At 55.8% G+C, this 20,943-nt stretch overlaps 1 protein-coding gene across 4 annotated transcripts; it reads right to left on the bottom strand.

Annotated features, from left to right (window-relative positions):
- Positions 1 to 458: 458 nt before the first annotated feature.
- DNAI2 (dynein axonemal intermediate chain 2) lies at positions 459 to 20,500 on the bottom strand. 4 transcript variants are annotated; one of them, XM_075014591.1, is made up of 14 exons: positions 20,467 to 20,500; positions 19,398 to 19,703; positions 17,106 to 17,267; positions 16,823 to 16,944; positions 15,771 to 15,913; positions 14,449 to 14,562; positions 11,868 to 12,007; positions 11,336 to 11,458; positions 5,944 to 6,167; positions 5,358 to 5,493; positions 4,653 to 4,799; positions 2,884 to 3,108; positions 1,427 to 1,471; positions 459 to 600 (listed from the first exon to the last, which is right to left on the bottom strand). In XM_075014591.1, exons 2-14 carry the CDS (start codon positions 19,578 to 19,580, stop codon positions 592 to 594), a joined length of 1,773 nt encoding a protein of 590 aa, XP_074870692.1. In that variant the 5' UTR covers positions 19,581 to 19,703; positions 20,467 to 20,500; the 3' UTR covers positions 459 to 591. The 4 variants fall into 4 exon arrangements, with proteins under 4 accessions (XP_074870692.1, XP_074870690.1, XP_074870693.1 ...); XM_075014589.1 differs by lacking the exon at positions 20,467 to 20,500 and adding an exon at positions 20,326 to 20,441; XM_075014592.1 differs by lacking the exon at positions 20,467 to 20,500 and adding an exon at positions 20,326 to 20,412 and having other exon boundaries at positions 19,398 to 19,659.
- Between the last annotated feature and the right edge of the window lie 443 nt (positions 20,501 to 20,943).

Below are 20,943 nucleotides of genomic sequence, written 5' to 3'. Positions count from 1 at the left end.
GTGGAGAGCTCGCACGACAGGCACGCACAGCGCTGGTGAGCGCGATAATCCTCAGCACAGGCGGCCGCCGTGCCCCAGCGTCCCAGCCACATGGCCATCGCCTGGCATCACGACTTCTCTGGGGGAAACGGGTGTAGCTGGGACTGGGTGAGAGGCACCGGGCAGCAGAGCGTTCGCCGCCCTGCCAGCCCTCTCCCCAGCACCACGCAGATGGGGTACCCCTGGAAACCAACACGGCGTGGCAGGTGGGGAGTCCCAGTCCCTCCGGGGAAGGGGGCGCCCCGTGCTCCTGGGAAGCACAAAGAGCTGGGTGAGCAGGCAGGGAGGAACATGACACAGACCGCCAGGCAGCCTCTGCTGCTGCTCAGCCTATGGGTAGGGGGCACAGCCTGGTCTCTGAGCAGAGCGCAGCACCCTGGGAGCGGCTGTCCACCTCATCCAGCCACCCCCACGCCTGTGGGAGCCAACCAGACAAGGCTTAAAACCCCCCTTTATTAATCCAGGCCGCCTGTAGAAAAGATCAGAGAGGGGAACCACCCAACTTCAGTCCAAGAGTAAATCAAGTGCGACTGTGCAACCCACAGGCCAGGCTCACTCCTCCTGTGGAGAGAGAAGAGGGGTCAGGCCGAGGAGGGACCCTGGGGCCCAGACTCCCCTCCCATCGACAAGGGGAGGGAGTTACAGCCCCCTTACAGCTGCAGTGAGCTGCACCAGCTGACCCTTAGCAGGCCCCCAAGACAACGGAGCGGAAGACACTCTTCCTGGTTCTGACTGTGGACACAGGACACCAGGGTCCGAGCCCTGCACTGGACGGTCCCTCCACACCAGCCCCACGGCAGCTGACTGAAGGGACAGGCTGGCTGCCTTGCGGAAGGCCAGCAGAGTGGACAGATGGCATTAGCAGCTCAGCTGCCAGGGGAGGGAAGGTCACAGGGAAAGAAGCAGCTGGGAATGAAGAGCTGGGTGCAAACTCCTAAGCCGCACCCAGCTGGGATCCTTAGGCAGGGGCCCACGCCCCCAGCACAGCCTGAGTGGGGGGCGTAGGGTGTAAGGAGGGTTACAAGGGTGCGTGTTCTGGGCGAGGGTTATACACGCCTTCCAAACCCCTCACGCAGACACCCACGGCTCCAGCCGCACGCAGGGGGGCACCCAGCCATGTGGGGGACCCAGTTACATGGTTCCCCCTTGCAATGCAGGCGGAACAGACCCGTGTTCCCCAGCTGTGCTGCAGCCTTGGGTTTGCACAGCTGGGACACGGAGGCCCCTAATTTTGGCTCCTTTGTGAATTTCGTGTGGTCAGAGGAGGGACACTGCAAAATGCCACAGGGTTTGTACCTTGGCAGGAGTTTTTCAGGAGTCTGGGGCAGCAGAAATGGGGGATTGGCTTACAGGAGGGAAAGGCTGGTAGCCCGGGGTGTATGCTGACCTTGTCAGGGTCCTCATCCTCGTTTTCCTCCATTACTTCCTTCTCCTGAAAGGAACGGGGAGATCATTGCATCCCACGTCCCCAGGCATGGAAAACCTCTCGCTGAAACAGGCTCCCTGCCCAGCTCTGCTGCTTTTGGCCTTTTATCTGGGAATATTTAGAAACCCTCTAAAGATCAGCTCCAGGCCTTGTGGCGTCTGTCCCAGCCGGGCAGAGCTCCCAGAGTGGCACATGGGACAGTGTAGCCAGTCAGAAATCAGCTTCTCCACAGGAATGCAGGTGGTAGAGTCAAAGAGCCCCTGCTTCCGTGGGGAGCCCGGTACGGCCATCCTTCGGGGGATACACTTGGTTACGGGCACCGAGGCCTGTATGGATGTGCACCTCCAATAGAAACACACGCCGCCCCGGGGGCACTCTGCTAATTGGCTGGGCCGCCCCAGGGCTCAGCTTCCAGGGAGCGCTGGTGTGAACCACACAGTACGGGGCTCACGTCCGTCGGATCTATAGGACGTGGCGAAGTGACTGGCAGAGGCCTGGTCCTGTGCCATGAAAGGAAAGCAGAGCGCCTGTGCCATGGGCTCTCCCTGAGCTGCTGGGTGAGGGCCACGTTCTCAGGCTGGACCCCTGCAGTTGACAGCTGAGAGAACGCCACAGGTCTAAGACAAGCTGCTCTTTGCACCCGCAGCCACCCGGCCTCTGCTGGGGCCAGACGCTCCCTGTGGATTTGGCTTGGGACAGCTCATGGGTGCCATGGCTGCAACTTCACTGGGCAGTGAGCAAAGGGTGAGGTTCCCAGGATGCGCTGCAGCAGAAATGGCCCTGCCTGACCAGGGGATATGGTCCCTGGGACTAATGATGGTCAGAGACACTTCAGGGACAAACGCCGCCCCCCTGCAGAGCCAGCCCAGCTGGGGGGGGCGGCAGAAGGAGGGGGCGGGATGGATTCCCCAGAATTCGGACACAGAACGGGGCATACTTGCCAATCAGTTACACTCGTGCAAACCAGCTGAGGACAATGGGGTTGCACAGGGGCTAGTGGGGGCTGCTACCTTGCCTCTCAAGTGCCAGAGGCCTGGCAGTGTTCTCTGGAAGCTGCGCGCTTGGGCGGTCCCCAAGAGAGATTCAGGTGCTGCCCAGCTGGTTAGCGGAGCCCCCATGGGGGCAGCGTGTGCTTCTATGGGGGGGCAGAGCCGCACACACCTTGGTGCACGTAACAAAATTTATTTCGCCTCTGACTTGGAACCAACTCCAGATGATTTGGAATCTACAAGCTGCTCCTCACAGACCCGAGCAGAGCAGCACTGCTGTTTGGTCACCTCCTTCTGTCTCACTCCCTCCCTGTCTTGGGCTCATCTAACTGCCTCTAGACACCAGTCCCAGGACGCATCCCCGTGGTGGGAAGAGGACTCGGCGCAGCTGAGCCCTGCACCCATCCTAGACCTGGACCCCTGGGCTACCTGGGCTCCCAGTGGCTTGGCTGCCCGCTCCTTCCTCCTGAGCTCTGCCTCGATGACCTCGAAGAACTCCTTCTGGACTCTGGCCAGCAGCTCCTCAGGCTTCTCCTCCTCCGTCTCCACCTTCGCCTCCTCCTCCTTGCCCTCGGCCTTGGCGCGCTCCTTCAGGCGCATCTCCCGGTGCCGGGCCTCCAGGATCTTCTCTCGCTTCGTCTCGCGCTCAAACATCTGCGAGGCACAGTGGGGAGGTGAGGGCTAGGGCTCCGGGACCTGTGCTCACAGGGACAGGGCTGGGGGTAGGATCCTGGCCGAGCCGAAGGGAACCCACGCAGTCAGCACCGACAGGGGGGCCTGCCTCTCCCCGGCTACCCCATCGTAGGCCCCGCGGCTCTGTGCCCACATTAGCCATGCTCTTGGCATGCCTGCAACATCCCACAGCCTGGGATCTGTGTGGGGCCAGGAGTCTCTGGTGCTCTGTGAAGCAGTTACACAGCTCACATGCGCCCCCGTCGCATGAGGGTATCTCATGACTCAGCTCCAAAGCCTATAGCTAGGCACCCAACCTGCTCAATCTGCCATGACCAGGCGCTGCCCTAGGGTCTGGGAGCACCGGAGGACCCCAAGGGCTGCCCGCCACTGGGGAGAAGGGGTGAGAATTTACCTTAAGAGCTCTCCACCCACTAGGGGAGTGGAGAACTCCAGCCCCGCCTGGTGCAGGGGAGAACCCCGGGGCGCAGGTCCCTGGTGTTAGTACAACCGGGGACGGCACCAGAATGCCTCCCCGCTTCCCCCTCTTTGCAGCATGGGCCCAGGAGTGCCCGAGTCTCCAGCCTTCCTGCCACTGCGCTGTCTCTCATAAGAGGGCCCCCCGGGAAGCCTGGACTACACCCAACACTGCCCTGCTTTAAGGGAAGGTTTGACTTCAGACCAGTTCAGTTCTACTAGCACAACCCCGTGTGTGGCCAAGCTTCCAAAGCTTAGCTAGCGCCTGGGAGCTTACGGGCAAAGCAAAACCCGGGGGACCAGGTGTGATGGAGTGTGGGAGTGCATGTGTGAGACGCAGGCTGGATGTGTGTGAGACAAGCAGAGCAGCTCCCAGCGGCTAAGGATGACCCTGGGGCTATAACATAGGCTGGCAGGTAACACCTCTGCCCTGAACAAAGAGGAGGGAGAAGCCAAGCTGTTTTTAAATCAGAGGCAGCAGTGGGAAGCTGGAGGGGAGAGGGAGCTGGAAGGCAGCCAGCCGGGCGAGGGGGAAGCTACAACCCAGAGGGGCACCCCTCGGGCTCCTCTCCCCAGGACGGGTTGGAATGACTGTCTCTGACTGCTGCACTGACTCTTCTGTGAGAAACTGGGCCTCTGTCGCCTAATAAACTTCCTATTCTTCCTGCTAAGTAAAAGTCACTCCTGCCTACGGCCAGGGTGCAGTGCATGGGGACCCCTGAACCCCATCACACCAGGCTTCAGCAGAAATCAGAGCCCCCACAACAGGGCTATGTGCTGCCTCAACTAAACTTGCTCTTAATCCAGGTTAAGCTGAGCAGGTGCAGCTTCTGAGTGTCGCCAGCCTGGGGGCACCAGAAAAACTCCAAACGTGGGTGCGCACTGTACCTCCACTCCACAAACAACACTCCACGCCAACTGTTTGATTCCTGCCCGTGCCTACTGGCAAATGCTCGGCGGGAGAGCGGAAGCCTCTGGGCTCTGAGCTGACCTGCGGCAGACAGCTCAGGCTGGCCCACGCTGCTGCTCACAGCTCGAGGGACACTCACCGCCGTGGCGAGGTTCTTCTCGTTCCTCTGCAGCGTACAGAGCCCAGATGAGACCTCCAGCAGGGTCACCGTGCCCAGCTTAGAGCCGCAGCCAATGAAACGCCCGTTGTCCTGCAAACGCAGGCTGAAGAGAGGCTCGTCACAGACCTGGGGAGGACAGATCAGTGGGGGAGCTTATGGCCCAGCAGCTGCCTGTCACTGCAGCATCAGGCACTGGTCACTAGTATTTGCTGCAGCTGATTTTTCAAGGACATGTTGCATGTATGCGTAACGTGGCTTAACAGGGGTTTGAGGGAGGCCTGGCTCCTGCAGGTGGGAACGCCAAGCGGCAGGCAGATAGCCACGTGGATGGGCACATTCCAAACGTGACAGAGCAAAACGGGGTGGGGTCTGCAGGTTTGCCCGAGCAGAGAGACGTGGCCGAGTGCTTGTGTGTACACCTGGCCACTTTATTTCCACCATTGCTGGGCTGGGGCCCAGCAGCAGGCTGTGTCCGGTCACTCGCTCCTGCTGCAGAGCTCAACGCGGGCAACTCAGCTCACTGCCTGGGTGCCTGCCTGCCTGCCGCTGGCCCCGGGAGAGCTCTGCGAAGCACCTCCCCGCTGCCTGCAATGGCTCAGACCCCTGCCAGGACCTGGTCTTTGCTCCCACCCAGCGGGCCAGGAGGAGGTGCACAGGGAAAAGAGGCTGCTTGTTGGGCCCAACCTTCACGCTGAGGGAGGGGTCGTTCTGTTTGAAGAGGAAGTCCCAGGCGTCAAGGGTCCCATCCATTTTGGTGGTGAAGAAGACAGCTGGCCGGACGGTGCTCCAGCACCCGTCTGTGAGGTAAGCCATGTGATACCTGCCAACAAACCCGGCAGCTCTTAGGGTGCTGAAGAAGCTACGGGCCCGCCACGCTCCCTGTCTCTGCGGCTTTAACACGCCTTGCAGCTCTATGCTGGACATGCTAAGCACCTGCTCATGTACACACTGGCTGGGACCTGCTACTGAACCAAGAGCAAACCCAGGTCCCTTCCCTCCTGTCCTGTCCTCAATAGGGCTCAAACTCTGCAGTTCTGCAGGGGCAGAGCTGCAGAAACCCAGTGGGGAAGGGGCAATACCCTCCCTCCACCACCACTCGCAGGGGCTGCAGGGGCGGTTTGCAAGGCCCTCCATGATTCCGGCACCCAAATGCCACTGCAGAGAACTGAGAATTGTGCTTCTGTGTCACTGAGATGCTCTGGAAACCCCCAGCTGGGGCCGGTAAGTCGGGAACAGAAACAGCAAGTGTTAAATCAAACCCGTTGCCTACTTGGTCCACATGATGGACGATTCCTTGCTGTCCTCAGACCAGATGCGAGCAGTCCAGTCCCCGACGGTCAGGAAGTTCTTGGGGAAGAAAGGGTTCCTAGACAGGGCGTAGATGGGGCCATGGTGCCCGCTGTATGTGCCAACGATCTTCTCCGCAGGTGTCTTGGCCTTGCGGTTACAGGTGATCACTATGCCTTGTTCCGTCCCCACCATGAACTTGGTCGGCTGTGGATGGAAACACAAAGGAACCCGGCTGTTGTTGGTGGAGAGGAACTGCCAGAGGAACGGCAGGTCATGGCAGGAGGTTTGCTCTCCTCTGGATGTGTGGAGGTTGAGGGTGTCCTTGGCTCCAAGTAACACCCGTAGGAGTTACACAGGCAAACACCCTTCCAACGCGCATGAAGAGCAGAACTGAACCGGTGTGGAAAACTGGCAGGTGTACTGCTAACTGTGGGCAAGGTCTACTGTCCAAGCCTGACTTCCCAGAGCTGGAGAAGTTGGGTGGAATCAGCTGAAGAGCAAGTGGCTGCCCGGGATTCTCTCTTTCCTGGGCATGCACAGGTTATTTTTTTGCCTACACTTCACAGGCTGTGCACATAACCCTAGGTTACACAGCCTGATACCTGGCTGGAGAGATGGAATCATGTCCAACGGGACTTCCGGGGTCACACATGGCTCAGTTCCCTTCTCTCCAGGCCTAAACCAAAGACGCTTCCACCTGCTCGAGGTTTGTTCCGCACAGCTGGTGTCCACGCAGCCCTGAGCTGCTGCTGGACTCATTCCTTGTAAACCTCCTGCCGTCAGTGAAGGCAGAGCAGGGTACTTAACAACTGCAGCCCCCACCCTGGGCCTCTACACAACCCTGCACTCTCAGCTGTTGGGCAGGCTGGCCTGTGCAGGGCAGAGATAAACATGCTTATCACAGCTGGGCCTCTGCGGGCTCTGGAGATTAGAGATCCCTCCCAGCCTACATTTGATTTCCCCTGTCTCAGCAGCAACCAGCTGCAGGGATTGAGGGGAAGGGAAAGCCAAATCCCAAGACTGGATAATTTACACTTACTAATGTAGGACCCAGCAGGCTGCCCAGGGGAGAGCCCCAGGTGGGCAGCAAATACTCTATGTCAGCACCAAACGATTGCTGGCCATTGTCACCCCAGTCTTCTAAGAGAGACCTTCAGCTGCACGCCAAGAGCAGGAGAAAACAAATAACTCCCTGGCTGGTTAAGTGCTGCTTCCATGAGGGAAAGCATGCTGGGCGTGCGCAGAGATCGCCATGGCAGCATTCGAGATGCTTTACAGTGCTGGTCAGCCTCTCTCGGAAATTCGAGCAGCTTTGTACACAGCCCACACCTGCTCTCAGCCCCAGGACTGCAAATCCAGAGTCACCTGGGGGAGCCAGACAGTGTGATGGGAGGTAACAAAGCATCTGCGTGGTGTCAAAACTGTTTGAGCAATAGAAACCACCGTGTAGAGAACCCGATCTGCCTGCTGCACCCTACTCAACATCAGGCCTGTATGCAGGCAGGTCCCATGTCCCAGCAGAACAGTGACAAATACACAGCAAGCAGCTGTCTGGCTCAGTCGTGGGTTAGCCTTGTTAAAACAGGCATTCGAGTTCTCAGACGGCGTTTAGTCTTTCTTGAATGCTCGTGTGTGGCAGCCAGCCCAAATCTCACTGGCAGCATCTGCATCCCATGTTGTAAAGTAACTTTTAAGTGGTTGCATTTGTGAACCTCGGTGACAGCGAAACGCGCCAGGCAGGAGACGTTAACTAGAGTGAAGGGGAGGTCTCCAACCGGTGATGTTACACCCATCCCAACAGGGAAAGCGCATCACTACCAGACAGCCTATTTGGGGGATGCTGCAGCTGGAATTTCCCTACGTACTGTCAACTAGGGGACCAAAGATTTTTGCCATTGTTCTGCCTCCTCCCCACGAAGATGAGCCACGCCTCGGACACCACCCACCAGCTGAGCTTTGCAACCAAAAGCCTGGGTGAAGCAGAGAATAAAACCCTGAGCAAGACGGAACCGATTATCTCAAGGCTGCTTGGACTCTGGGGAGGTACCTTTCTCTAATCCAGGCATAAGCAAGAGATCCCCAGCTCAGCAGACTGGGTTAGCCCGAAACAACAGGCAGAGTTTGCTGATTATAAAAGCTTCCATTAGCTTTAGAAACCTAAGCGGGTCTTTGCCCACGCAAGCTTATGCTCCAAAATATCTGTTAGTCTATAAGGTGCCACGGGACTTCTTGTGTTTCTCGGAGATACAGACTAACACGGCTCCCTCTCTCATGCTTGTGTTTCTGTGTTAACCTGCTTGTAAGTAACTCTCTGGTTTCCTTTTCCAATTGAATAAATCCCTAGATAACATCACAGAGAGGGAGCCGCCTTAGCCTGTGTCTTCACAAAACACAAAAGCCGTCCTGGAGCTCTCAAAGACTAACAAAAGAATGCATTAGGTGATGAGCTTTCATGGGGTTCAGCTCCGGAGACAGGGTTGGCTACGAATGCTGTACGAACACTGTCAGAGCAGAGAGATCTAAGGCGTAACTGACCTGCGGTTCTCACACTTCTCTCCACTGTAACTCCCTTCTAAAAAAAGGGAATTACTGTGTGATGCTGGGTGCGGGGATCAGCCACCCAGTTCCTGGCACCTGGGGGGAGTGGTGTGGGAAAGCAAAGCCCCAAGTGAAGCTCATGCGCTTCGGCCTTGCGACCCGAGATGATGGGGTCCCAGCTTCAGCTCTGGACGGGGGTCTTGGGCTTGGGCTCTGTACTCCAGCAAGTCTAATGTCAGCCCTGGCAATCATATTAAAATGGGGTTGCAAAGCACTTTGGGGACACGACTCACAGTTTGACAATCCCTGGGGTAAGGGGCTTGGCCTTTGGGGCTGGGAGGAACCTGACTATTGCTGTGATCCATACTGCTGGGGCTTTCTTCAGCAAAGGCAGGCTCCCCTGGGTGGTGAGGCACATTGCTGCACCCTGGGGACCGTCTGTGGTTGCACGATAAGGCTGTTATTGTACCTCAGGAGTCTGCACTTGGCAACTGGCTGGTGCACGGTAAGTGTAGAACTCACGGCCAGGTTGTGGCTTGTGCCCCGGTTCCTAACAGCTGCCCCGATGGTGGTAACCATGCTTCTGAGCCGCTACCTGGGAGCTCAGCGGGCAGAAGCATGGGAAAGTTCCCGAGACCTCCCATTAACCTATTTCAACGCATGTTGTTGGGAAAGGGCCACAGGCAGACAGGCTGAACGAGTCCCAGCACACAAGCTCCCGCACTGTGTTAAGATCATGTTTGGTAAGCAAGCAAAGCGTGGAGCTAGAGATCCGTGACTCACAACGGTGGTGTCGGGAGCTAGGCCTCACTGGCAGAGAAAACAGCAGGAGGGTGGACGGGCTGTTCCGCTCATCATAGCCCTTTGGAGTCCTTAAAGAGAGACCGGGAGAGGGACTGTCTGCTGGCATGAGCTTCACCTTCACGGAAGCTGCCATCCCCACCTGAGACCCCCCGGTCGCCTTCACTCTACACCTGAGAAGGTCCTGGCCAGAGTGGGGCAGAGAGAAGGGCCTGGCAGATGCTGTCACCTCCCCGGCTGACTCCCAAACACCATCAGGGTGTGCGAGTGTGTGTCTTTCTCTCTCTTCCTGAACCTCCACGTGTCCTTTTCTTCTCCTCACTCTCCTCTCCCCAGCTGTATAACAGGAGTTTGGATTAGCCAGCTGGTCTATTTTACAACTTCATTTTAAAATACAGTTCAAACCTCTCTAATCCGGAACTCTCTCGCCCAGCAACAGCCACAATCCGGCATGACTTTAGTTAGCCGGACGACCACGTATCCTGGGTGTGGTCAAGCTTCCCGTGGTCCTACAAAGTTTGTTTCCAGCCACCTGTCCTGGCTCTCTGTGTTCTGTGGTGTTATTTAGGTGGAATTTACCCCTAAATGTCTTCTCAGGGCCCAGTCAGCAGCGGAAGTGTTGCTAACGTACTAGACAAGCTGAATGCCTGTGGGCTGGCAAATTCTCTCGTTTGGCACCGGCTGGGTCCGGAGGGCGCTGGATTAGAGAGGTTCAACCTGTACAATATTTTAAAACATCCGAAGAAGTGGGTCTTACCCACGAAAGCTCCTCACCTAATAGATACATCTGTTAGCTTTTAAGGTGCCACAGGCCTGCTTGGTTTTGGGAAGCTCCCCCAGATTAACAGGGCTCCCCCTCAGAGTCTATTTACAATACTGCTGTCAGTCTCTGACCAAAAGGGCCACAAAACAGAATGCCCTCCAGGGCCTGTGGCGGCAGAAGATGGCCAGGCCCTTGGAGTGACCGATAAGACTATGTTCTGTGCCTGAAGTTTCCCAGCAGTGAGACTGCAAGTAAGAGGCAAAATCGGAGCCAGATGCTGTGTCGTCTTCTCTGCTGTTCTCTTCCCTCTGCCTTTCGGGCAAGTGTGTCATATTTTGTTGTCTAAGGGCACGGGACTGAACTGCAACAACAACGCCAGCTCCAGTCCAGCTCATCTAACCTCTCCTCTTTCCCCACAAAACGACGGTGATTGCCGTCTCGGACACCCTCTCTAGGGTTCCGTCTAAACGACACTGCTCTTAGGCACGTGTCTGTGCCACCGGAAGTTGGGCAGCGTAGCTGCTGTTTCCTGGCTCTTTTGGCAACAAACTATTGCCACCCCAACGAGCAGCATCTGTCTTGTTGGCAGGAGCGCACTCCTGCTAACGGCACACTCTTTGCCTGCGGGGTGGGGTGGGTGGGGGAGTTAACACCTCTGAGTGACAGCAGGTTTGATGTTTCAGAAACTGTCGCTGGTTTCCCTTCTTTCCTGTATTATTAATGAAAGGCTAAAAGGGTTCCTAACAGTGGGTTTACTAAGCAAGCAAAGGCCTCAGCATACAAACCCCAGACCTCCTTTAACACTGCTTAATGCCAGACAGTAAGTCTGGCCCCCTTATTCTATCTAACCGAGTACACCAGTTCTGTATGTTCCTTCCCCCAGCCCACGTGCTCCTGCCTTTAATCCAAGGCTATGCCTAAGCATTCCACCACTGTGCACGTCTTCCCTGAGTAGTAACAGAGAAGTCGCCCTGTTCGTCTGCATTTGAACAAAACAAGACTGACTGAAGATGTGGGTCTGTTCCACAGAAGCTTATCACCGAATAAATTGTTCTGTTAGTCGTTAAAGTGCCACAGGAGCGCTGCTTTCTCTTCACTGAGGTGTTGCATCCTGGCCTTGGAGCGCAGCACAAGCCTGCTGAGTCCTGCTCAGCACCCCCAAGCCTGCGCGGGAGGTAGGCTGAGTGGCCCAGGGTCTGTGCAACAATGATTTCCGCAGGGCAAAGCCTCCAGCTGCGTTCTGATGTGAAGCACAGCGAGCAGCACTCACCATGGTTGGTTCAAACTCCAGCGAGATGGCTCCTAAGGCGTTCTCCAAGATTCCTTTCCTGCTGATATCCATCACCAGGGTCTCCGTCGGCTCGGTCAGCTTTCGGATATCCCACCACAGGACCTGGCGGAGGGGGTGGGAGACCTTAGACTCACTCCCGCTCAGAACTCCCAGTTTCTTTCTCACACAGAGGCACTGGGATTTTTACCACCCAACGTCAGGCAGCAGCTGCCCTTGGATCAGACGGGACCAGCAATGGCAGGACACATGGACACACACGTTCTCTCTCTACGGCTGGGGTACAGCAGAACAAATTAAGGGTAAGGCAGCAATCATGCGCCCATGTTTTATAGCCAAGAGACAAGCCCAGCCAGGAAGGGTGAGGTCACCATGCTGGCTCTGGCCTGCCAGGTGGTACAGTCACAACAACATCTCTGAGCACAAACTGTCAGGGCTGCCAGAACAGACACAGTTTGGTGATCCGGGTGCTGGCCCTGTGGAGACATGGCTTCCTCTCTCTCTTGGCCTTTACCTGACCATCGGTAGATGCAGAGAAACAGTCTGTGCCGGTTTTGGATTGCAGCCAGATCACTCCATACACGGGGTCCCGATGGCTGAATTCTACGGTGGAAAGCTCCATGGGCTGTCCTCCTTTCCTGGTGTCCCAGTAAGCTGTAAAAAGGGAGGTGACTGTTAGTGGTGCCTTATCCCTCTGCCCTGCTCCACTGGTGGCAGCTCTCTGTGAGGCACTGGAGAATGGCCACTTCAACCCAGTTCTCTGCCTCCATTGCAGCTGACCCCAGCGGGCTCGTCCCCCTTCAGTGCTTTCTCAGGAGCTGAGGCTAACATGACTTTAGCCCTTTTGGGGCTACTGATTCAGCAGTGCCCTCAGCAAGGCTAGGAATAAGGAGCTGGCTTTGCGGCTGCCTGGCACTTACATTGAGCATTTCGTTGCACAAAAGCCACGCAAAACACCCGCTGATTTCGGCCTCACCTACCCTGGAGTTTTAACTGCCAATACAGCAACACCGACCTAGCAAAACTGGTGCAATCACTAGCAACGGATGGGCTGAACGAAGGGTAAACTGCAGCTTCCCACTGCAGCCTGAAGCCGAGGCAAACAAATCCCCAATGCAGCTACACTAGCAGCTGAAAGCTCCAGGGGAGGAAAATCCAGTGTCCCCAGGTGCCCGTTGAGAGGCCTGGGGTGACCACTGGCCCCAGCAGAGATGTGTAACACTGGCACTGAGCAACCCCTCAGCTCCCATGGACTCCACCTTTGGTCTGGCGCTTGGTGCTTTTGAGATCCAGGCCCCAGGGTCACAGAGCGGAATACTCAAACCACTCTGGCGCCTGGAAAGCTTTCACCCCCTAACAGCTCTGTAGGAGCACAACACAAATCAGTGGAGGTCCTACGTAAATAGGGGGTATTGTATTTGCACGTCTCAGCATCGGGCAGGCACAGAAGCTGCAGAGGGGAATCCCTAGCACAGCACAAAAGTAACTCTCACTTTGGGTGCAAATGACCTGCCTGGCCAGGCCGAGGCGGCTGCGCTGATTCTCTGCAGACACAGCAGAGTGGCACTCGTTTTCTCTTGCTCGGTTATAATTAAACAATTGAACGCGACAGTGTGTGCTCTGCTGGGCCATCAGCTGCACGCCTGGGGAGCCCTGTGAAGGATGAGGTGAAATTGACTCTCTCTTCCATCACCCAAGGAACACGTGATAATGTGCTTCTAACAGATGCCCTGCCAGATCAGATTGCTGCTGCAAAGGGCAATGCAAACATAAAAATGAGCACAATTAAATGGAAAGGCTCGTGTGGCTGAATAAATAACAGACTGTTTCCCAGTGCTGGCAGAGGGGGCGCTCTTTTAATGTTGAAAACAAGGGAACAAAAATCATTCTACCACGGAAATGAAGGCGATTATTCCGAGCTCGTGTAATGCCGCTGCATGTTTCCCAAGGCACATCAGTCGGGGACAGAGTAACAGCACGGAACCCTCCCCACCGGCCGCCACCTGATACACAGTGTCCTGAACAGGCCAGGGGACCTCCAAGAAACCTCCTATCCTCAGCTCTAGCCTGCTTGACGACACGGTGCAGCAACCGCCATACAGCGCTTGTTAGCAAAGACATGGCCAGTGCATCTCCAGAGAGAACATTTGTGTGGGTGATGACAAGTAGCTCAACACAATAGACCAGAATTATCCCAGGGCAGGGTGGGAGTGGCCTTCCCGCATGAAGTCAATGGGATATATTGGGGTTTACCCACAACAGCTCATGACCTAATACGTTTGTTAGTCTCTGAGGTGCCACAGGACTGCTGGCTGGTTTTGAAGGTAAAGACTAACATGGCTCCCCCCATGTCAAAATGCTGATCTCCTGTGTCTAATGTCCATCTCTCTCTCTCTCTCCCCCTCACCTCTCCCCACTGCACGGCCTCCCGCCAGCGAGGGGCAGAAAGGGATGAACCCACACAGGCAGACTGGATGGACCCTGAGAGCCACCTGCCAATTTTACATAACAGGCCTGAGTTACGCTGCTGCTAGGCAGGCCGTGTAAAGGGCACCGGAAGTTCTTACTGTCACTCTTTGCGCCGTACCTGTTTTATGGCTAAGCAGAAATGTCGGGTCCCCAGGGACTGCAGCTTTCACAAGCACTGAAGCTACTTAGTAATTCAAAACATTCCAGCAGCTATATCCATGTCTATTTCCGGTCTGGAAAGGGCTTGCCGCGTTTGGAAGGATAAAACAATGAGATGACCATTTTTCAGTGGGCATTCTAAGAAATAAAATAGCCTCCTTGTCTGGGGAGAGGAGCCCCACCTCCGCCACTGAGAACTGATTTCCCCTGGATCATTACTGCAGCACCGTAAATGATCAAACAACCCAGTTTATACGGCCACCACCTGGTGCCTAATCAGGTGAGCGTGTGTTATTTCATCAGTTGTGCAAGTCTCAGGGCTCCGATTGCAATTCAGCGTTCCAGGCCTTGGAGCGAAGGATACTAAGGAGTCTTTGTGCAGATTCGCCCTGGAGCAAGGCTAGGGCAGAATTAAAAAGAAGCAGCTCCTTGGGAGCACTGTTTTCTAGACACTCTGTGACCCTTACCGATCTGTCCATTATAGCATCCTCCCACCAGGACATGAGAGTCCTTGGGATTGTATTCCAGGCTCACAAGAGGGGATGACGGCCTCAGAACCAGGTCCGGTTTGTTGGGAGTTTCTACCAGGAAGGGACAAAAGAGAGAAACGCAGGTTTGAGCCACACCCTGAAGGAAAATGACACTTGCAACCAATTTGGCTCAGGACTGCTGGACACGAGCCAGTCGCCTCCAGAACCCACGTTTCCAGCATCTTGCCCAACAATCTCTCTCCCACCAACGCTGGGTTTGGGAGTTGGGGCTACCCGGAGGGAGGGGCAAAACCGTTCCTGCAGCGTGCTAAGCCTGGGTAACAGTGAGCCCTTCTCGGCAGCACTTCGCAAGTACTTCACAGGCTGAGGCAGAGAGAGGTGGTATCACTTGCCCCAGCCCTGACTCCCAGACCGGCAATTTCTCTCTGCTTCCGAAGAAAAATGCACCTGGCCGTCCCCATCCCCAGACTGGGCCATGCCATGTCTTGCACTGAGTGCTCAGTGTCTGCCTCCACTTGCACGGCCCTTTTCCCACTTGATGCCTCGATTCTGAAGGGGGAAGGAGCCGAGGGGACTCCCAGCTGCTGGGAAGGCCAGTCCCCAGACAGACAGGTGGGAGAAGGAGGACAGTATCCAGCTCCCTTATCTGCCACCTGTGGCTGTGAAAGGTCTGTTCACTTCGGGTGGGTTTGTGAAACGATGGGCAGAGAAAGGCGTCCGTTCCTCACACCCGTCTGCCCCGAGCCCCACTGCCTGTCAATTCTAACGCGAACACCTGGGAAGTTCCTCAGCCAGACAAGGCACTTCCCAACACAGGGCTTGTGCTGCTGCTACTTTTTAACAGCCTGGACAACTGAGCTTCTCAAGCAGTCCGACATGACCGGAGTATGGAAGTGAATCAGGGGAAAAAGGACCCAAGCCAGAGGGTGGGGCTTTACAGGCTGTCTGCCACATTTTGATCAGGTTTCAGATACTCCAATCCTGCTTTGCAGGCAGCAGGAAGAACAAAGATGCAACTGACGTAGGGGGTCTTTGCCCAGGAAAGCTTACGCTCTAATAAATCTGTTAGTCTGTAACACGCCGCATGACTTCTTGACGGATACAGACTAACGCTGTTACTCCTCTGATACTAATCCCCCTTTCTCATTCTTCCAGGTGTAGAATGGGAGCCATCTCCCCTTGCTACTCTCGCCAGGGCGTTGTGAGGCTCCATTAGTCAACACCCTCAGAGCCCGTCACAGACATTATGGGCCCTGTTTGTGGCAAGTATTATGAACTGCAGCATGCTTCCTTCTTACCAAGATCCCATATATATGATTCATAGCTCATCTCTTTAGAGCTTCGCTGGAACTCTAGGTTGGAATAAGCTACTGCCAGCTTCTTGCTTCCATCTGGATGCCAGGAGAGATGTGTGGCTGTCCTTTTGATTAAATTGGGATCCCTTTTTGACAGTAAAACATCAAACAATGGCATTAGCTTGCTAACAGTATTGTCATGCTCCAGGCAATCAGTCTCAGTGTATAGACTAGCACGGCTTCCTCTCTGTTACTAGTCTCCCAAGGGAAGAGGCAGGAACCTCAATTAAAGCAGGTTAAAAACCTCGAGCACTGACCGCAGGAAACAATCCTGCATTGAGTCACGAAAGGAAGACCTAAATGAGCCAATGAATCTTTCCAGGTTAAAATTTATAAAAATCCAATTACCTTCCAGGAGCTAACTTCTAAAAGTTACTAAACGGCGTCAACATTTTTTTTTTTTTGAGATAATAAAAGAAAGAAAATTCCTTTGAAACTGCTTGGTACGAAGGATACGAAAACGTGGGATATTCACCGAAATGCCCTAATTAAAAAGCGCCCCACCATATCCTGGGCCCGTTAGATCCTCCCTCACCTGTACACAATCTGACTGTTTTTGGAAGCACATGATAAACACTGCTCAAAACATAGAGAAGGAATAACACGGTCTACTTCCAGTTACTGAAGAATCTGAAAACAGTGATCGCCTCACAGAAGAATTATCTGGAAATACCCAAAGGAGCAGCTGTATTTATATATTGCTCTCCAGGATTATTTTTCTGAGCTAGGGATGATATTGACAGGGCTGGTCTGAGTGCAGGGAGCGACTGACTCTGTCAGTGGAAAGGCTCAACCATACAGCCTTCCATTGAAATAGCTGGGCTGTCCCGTAGTTAGCTCTGGTCGAGATGGGCGGCTGCTAAGATGTGCTACATTTGCTGCTTCAATTATGCCTGCTCCTGTCAGTACATGCAGCTTAACTGAACGGTCAGTACGAAGTGCCATGGAACAGTGAGCATTTAGAACGGGGGGCAGCGCCTCCTGGCTGCCAGTACCTGAAGACATTGATGGTTTTTGCAGACAGAGGCTCATCTGCTACGTCTGCCGTCTCTGCTTCTTCGAAGTACTCCTCGTAGATATCGATCGCATTGTTCTGTTTGATGCAGTGCTCCATAAGCTGTGAAGCAAGCAGGCAAAGAAGCTGTGATGCAACATTTGGGAAATCTACTGGCTCCCGAGGGCAAACAGCAAGAAGAGCAGGATGGGAAATGGAGCTGTAATACCCCCGGCCAGGCAGGGAGCAGGAAGGGAGAGGGCAGGATGGGACAGTGGCCTTACGCTGCCGAGCTGTATGATGGTGTTGATGTAGTTCTCATCTTTCTCCACTTTCTTCCGGAAGCGAATGGTCTGCTCCATCTCCAGCGGGTTGACATCTTTTGGCCATCCACCCTCCAGATGGTTAACGCCCTCGTTTTCCATCTCAAATCGCTCAGTGTTGACCTGGAGTGGTACGCGCAGCAAGGGGGGAGAAAGTTACAAAGCTGACAGGCTGGGTTTGTAAAGCTGACTTTGGAGTTGCGGGGGGTATAGCGTCTTTTCTCCCTCCCTGACTCCGTGGGCCGCCTGCGCTCAGACTATCATCGGGATTTTCCTAGCCTCATTAGTGCTGCAAACTCCACCTGGCTTCTTAAAACTCAGGTTTCTTCTCTCTGGCTCTGAGCCACTGCCAGGATTAAAGAGCCGGCAGTGAGAACAGAAGAGGCTGTTCATTTGCTGATGCACAGGCAGACGAGAAGCCCTACAGTCCTCCTTGGCTGCACTGCTCCTGCAGCGCCAAGGAGAGCGGACAATTAGTTCTGGCAGTGCCATCAGCAGATCTGACTTGAACACACTCCCGTAGATGGCGAGAAGCCGCCAGCTTTCCAGTCCCTTTTCTGGCCATAACCAAGTCTTGAATTCCTAGTCTTTGCTGTGGCTAACAATGGAATTATGGACAATCAATTCACCAAACATCTGTAGCAGTTCCACCCCCACTTCCCTCTACCGGATTGCAGCCGGGATCGTGTAACATCACACTTCATAATTTACCGAGCAATCCCTTACTGGACACCCCAATTACAAGCTGGGCTCCCAGCCCCTCTGGAAATGTTAACAAACTCAGCTATTCAGAGGTGCTATTTTTATTACTCCCCACACAGGAAAAGGGGAGGGGGATTTCCAGCAACGTGATTGCACACAGGTGCCGGCAGTGGAATGAAGCATTATTGGCTACTTCTACACTGTTCGAACCCAAAGCAGCTTCCCACAGCAGCAGACTGGCTTAGCAATGGATTGGGCCAACTCTGTGAGCTCTTAAGAAGCCACCTAGGAACTGCTTTATTAACTATCGCTGGCTGCAGAGAAGTGAGAACCCTTCAATGGGCCCCTTTCTCATGGAATCCAGGAAGTGGCTCTTCTTCTCTCCAGCCACGCGACTAACACCCATGGAGCTTCACAACTGGCTTCCGGAGAGGTAGCTACGATCACATTCAATTCACGTCTTAGCAGCTCTGTCTCTAGAGCTGCCAAGGTCTCACAGCGAGTGAATCCGAACGACTGGAACCCTGTCTCCTGCTTTCACCACTAGGCAAACTCAAAGCTCTTAAGCCTCCTGCAGGAGACAGCAATGAAAACAGTGGCTCCCGCTTGTGAATTCTGGGAGATAATGTCATGGAAAACTTCCCGGAACAGAGCACCATTATTCAATACCAGCACCATGGTGTTTCTTCCAGAGATGATCTTCAGCCCTATAGTCTCCTCTTACAGGTGAGGTCCCAGAAGATCTCCAGCTTATCACTGAATAAGGCGGGGCTGGCAAGATCTGGGCAGGACCCAGCCTGCAAAGCCTTTTCATCCAGCCTGCAACTGAGGGAGAGCTGCCCCCGCCCCCAGCCAAACCTTGGAGCTTCTACTGGCTGGAAACTGGCCAATGGGAACTGGGAGAATTTGCTGGGGGTGGGAGTGGGAGCAGTGCCGCACAGTTTCTTAGGTCTGACTGGCTGGAAATTCACCAATAGGAGGTGAGAGATTTTGCTGTGGTCCGGGCCATGCGGGGAAACCTCCTCAGCAGCGCAGAAAGCCAAGCAGTCTGGGGCTGCTGGCAGGCAGGGAACCCTGCTTTATAGAGTGCTGCCCCTGGGCAGGACCTGCGCTGGTACTGGCACCTCAACTCCCTCCCAGACCCTGCAGCCCCTCCCTTATCCCTCCCCCAGGCCAGAATCCTCTTCTGCACCCTGCATCCCCATCCCTTGCCCCAGGACACCACCCAAACCCTTTGTACCCTCCCCGCCCCCACTGCAGGTCACAACTCACTCTCAGGCCTTGGCACCGGGTCCTCCATCCATAACTTCTCCCAGACCCTGCACCCCAATACCCTGCTCCAGGTCACAACCCCCTCCTTCACCCAAACTCCCTCTAACACCCCACACCCTAGCCTGTACCCCAGTTCCATCTGCATCCCACCACCCTCCCAGACCCTGCACGAGCATGGCCCTTGACCATTTACCAAAAACTCAGAGTGGCCCCTGCCTACCAAAAATTATTGCCCTCTCCTGGACTAAGGGCACCTCGCACCCTTTCCTCCCACTCTACCTCATGCTCTGACATATCACTGGCACACTGTACTCCAGCATCAACGGGGTTCTTCTCTATGAAGTGCATGGTGAGGCTCGGATCCGGCTGGATGTCCACACTGGTCTCGGTGGGCCGGTCAGAGAAGTTGCATTGTCGGCCAAACTCGCTGCGCTTCTTCACGTACACGTAGACGATCTCCATGGTGCCTGCTGGGGCGAGGAAGGAGGAAATAGCGCTGCCGACTTACTCTTCTGCTGCTGGGTTGCACGACGGAGGCTTCCTGGGGAAGACAGAAAGATGGGGTCCCTCCCACAAGGGATGGCACTGTGTGTTTAGAAAGAAGAGAGTTTAAATTAGAGAACAATCCTGGACTGGATGGCCCAGTGGGTCTCACCGCTCTCATTTCTATTGCTCCGGTTTGCGGTTACATTGTTACAGGGATCTAGCAGGCAGCTGGCTTTCCCAGCACTTCCTTTGACCTCTGCTGCCTTCCCACGACACGAGGGCCGTGGCCTTTAAAGAGCAACCCCCTGGTCTATGTAGTTTTTGTACCAATTTAACTATTTTCGCTGGGGTGGCTGTGATTCTTTTAATCAAAATAGTTAAAACCTCCCACCCCTCGCATAGACCCAGTTCATGCCTCATGCTGGCAGAGCTCCTTCTTCTCAGGATCATCACAGGAGCACTCAGGGGAATAAACGGAGCCACCCCCCTTTTAACTGGGAGAATCACATCCACGTCAGAGGGTTGCACCTCTTCAGCTACACAATTTCAAGCCAACACAGTGAAAGCGGTACAAACCTCTGCACCCCCAGCCCCGCGCGGGGCTCCTACCAGCGCCAACCCAGGCGTCCTGGCCGCCAGCCCCCTAAGCACCCCCAGCCCCACCCCAGGCGTCCTGGCCCCCAGCCCCCTAAGCACCCCCAGCCCCGCGCGGGGCTCCTACCAGCGCCAACCCAGGCGTCCTGGCCGCCAGCCCCACCCCGAGGCCCGCAGCAGCGAACCCAGGAGCCCGGAGTAGCCGGTGCCAGGCGCTGCACATGGGGGCGGGGGCGGGGCCGAGCCGCGGGCCCCGCTCCCCCCTTACCCGGAGGGGGCCCGCTCTCCGCGCCCTGCGCCGCGCGGCCCGGTTGCCTAGCAACGCCCCGGGGAGCGGGACGCGGCGCCGTCACGTGACGGGACGGGAGCCGCCGCCATGTTGGGGGGGGAGGGGGAGGCAGGCAGGTGGGTACCTGAGGAATGGGGGCGGGCACCATGGCCGGGGCTGGGGGGGGAGGGGGGGGAGGCTGCCCCTCACCCCAGCCTCGGGCCAGGCTCCTGGCCGGTCCCAGGCTGCCCCCAGCTGTGGGCTGCCCCCCCCAGGCCCCAGCATGGGCCTCCACTCGCCCTGCAGCGGGAGGGGGGAAACTGAGGCGCAGGGGCCCTGCCCAGCTGCAGGCGGGGCGGTGAGGGTAGAGCTGAGAGGGAGGAGGAGGAGGCGGGGGCCAGTTCTGCAGCCCCCCCCCCCGGGCTCCGGGCTGGCGGACGGGGCGCTAGGCCCCAAGCGGGGCCAGCCTGGACCCAT

This window comes from Carettochelys insculpta, chromosome 20, assembly GCF_033958435.1.
Source record: "Carettochelys insculpta isolate YL-2023 chromosome 20, ASM3395843v1, whole genome shotgun sequence".
NCBI classification, from domain to species: domain Eukaryota; kingdom Metazoa; phylum Chordata; order Testudines; family Carettochelyidae; genus Carettochelys; species Carettochelys insculpta.
The sequence above is the reverse complement of the archived record's forward strand: the minus strand, read 5'-3'. Positions and strand labels throughout refer to the sequence as shown.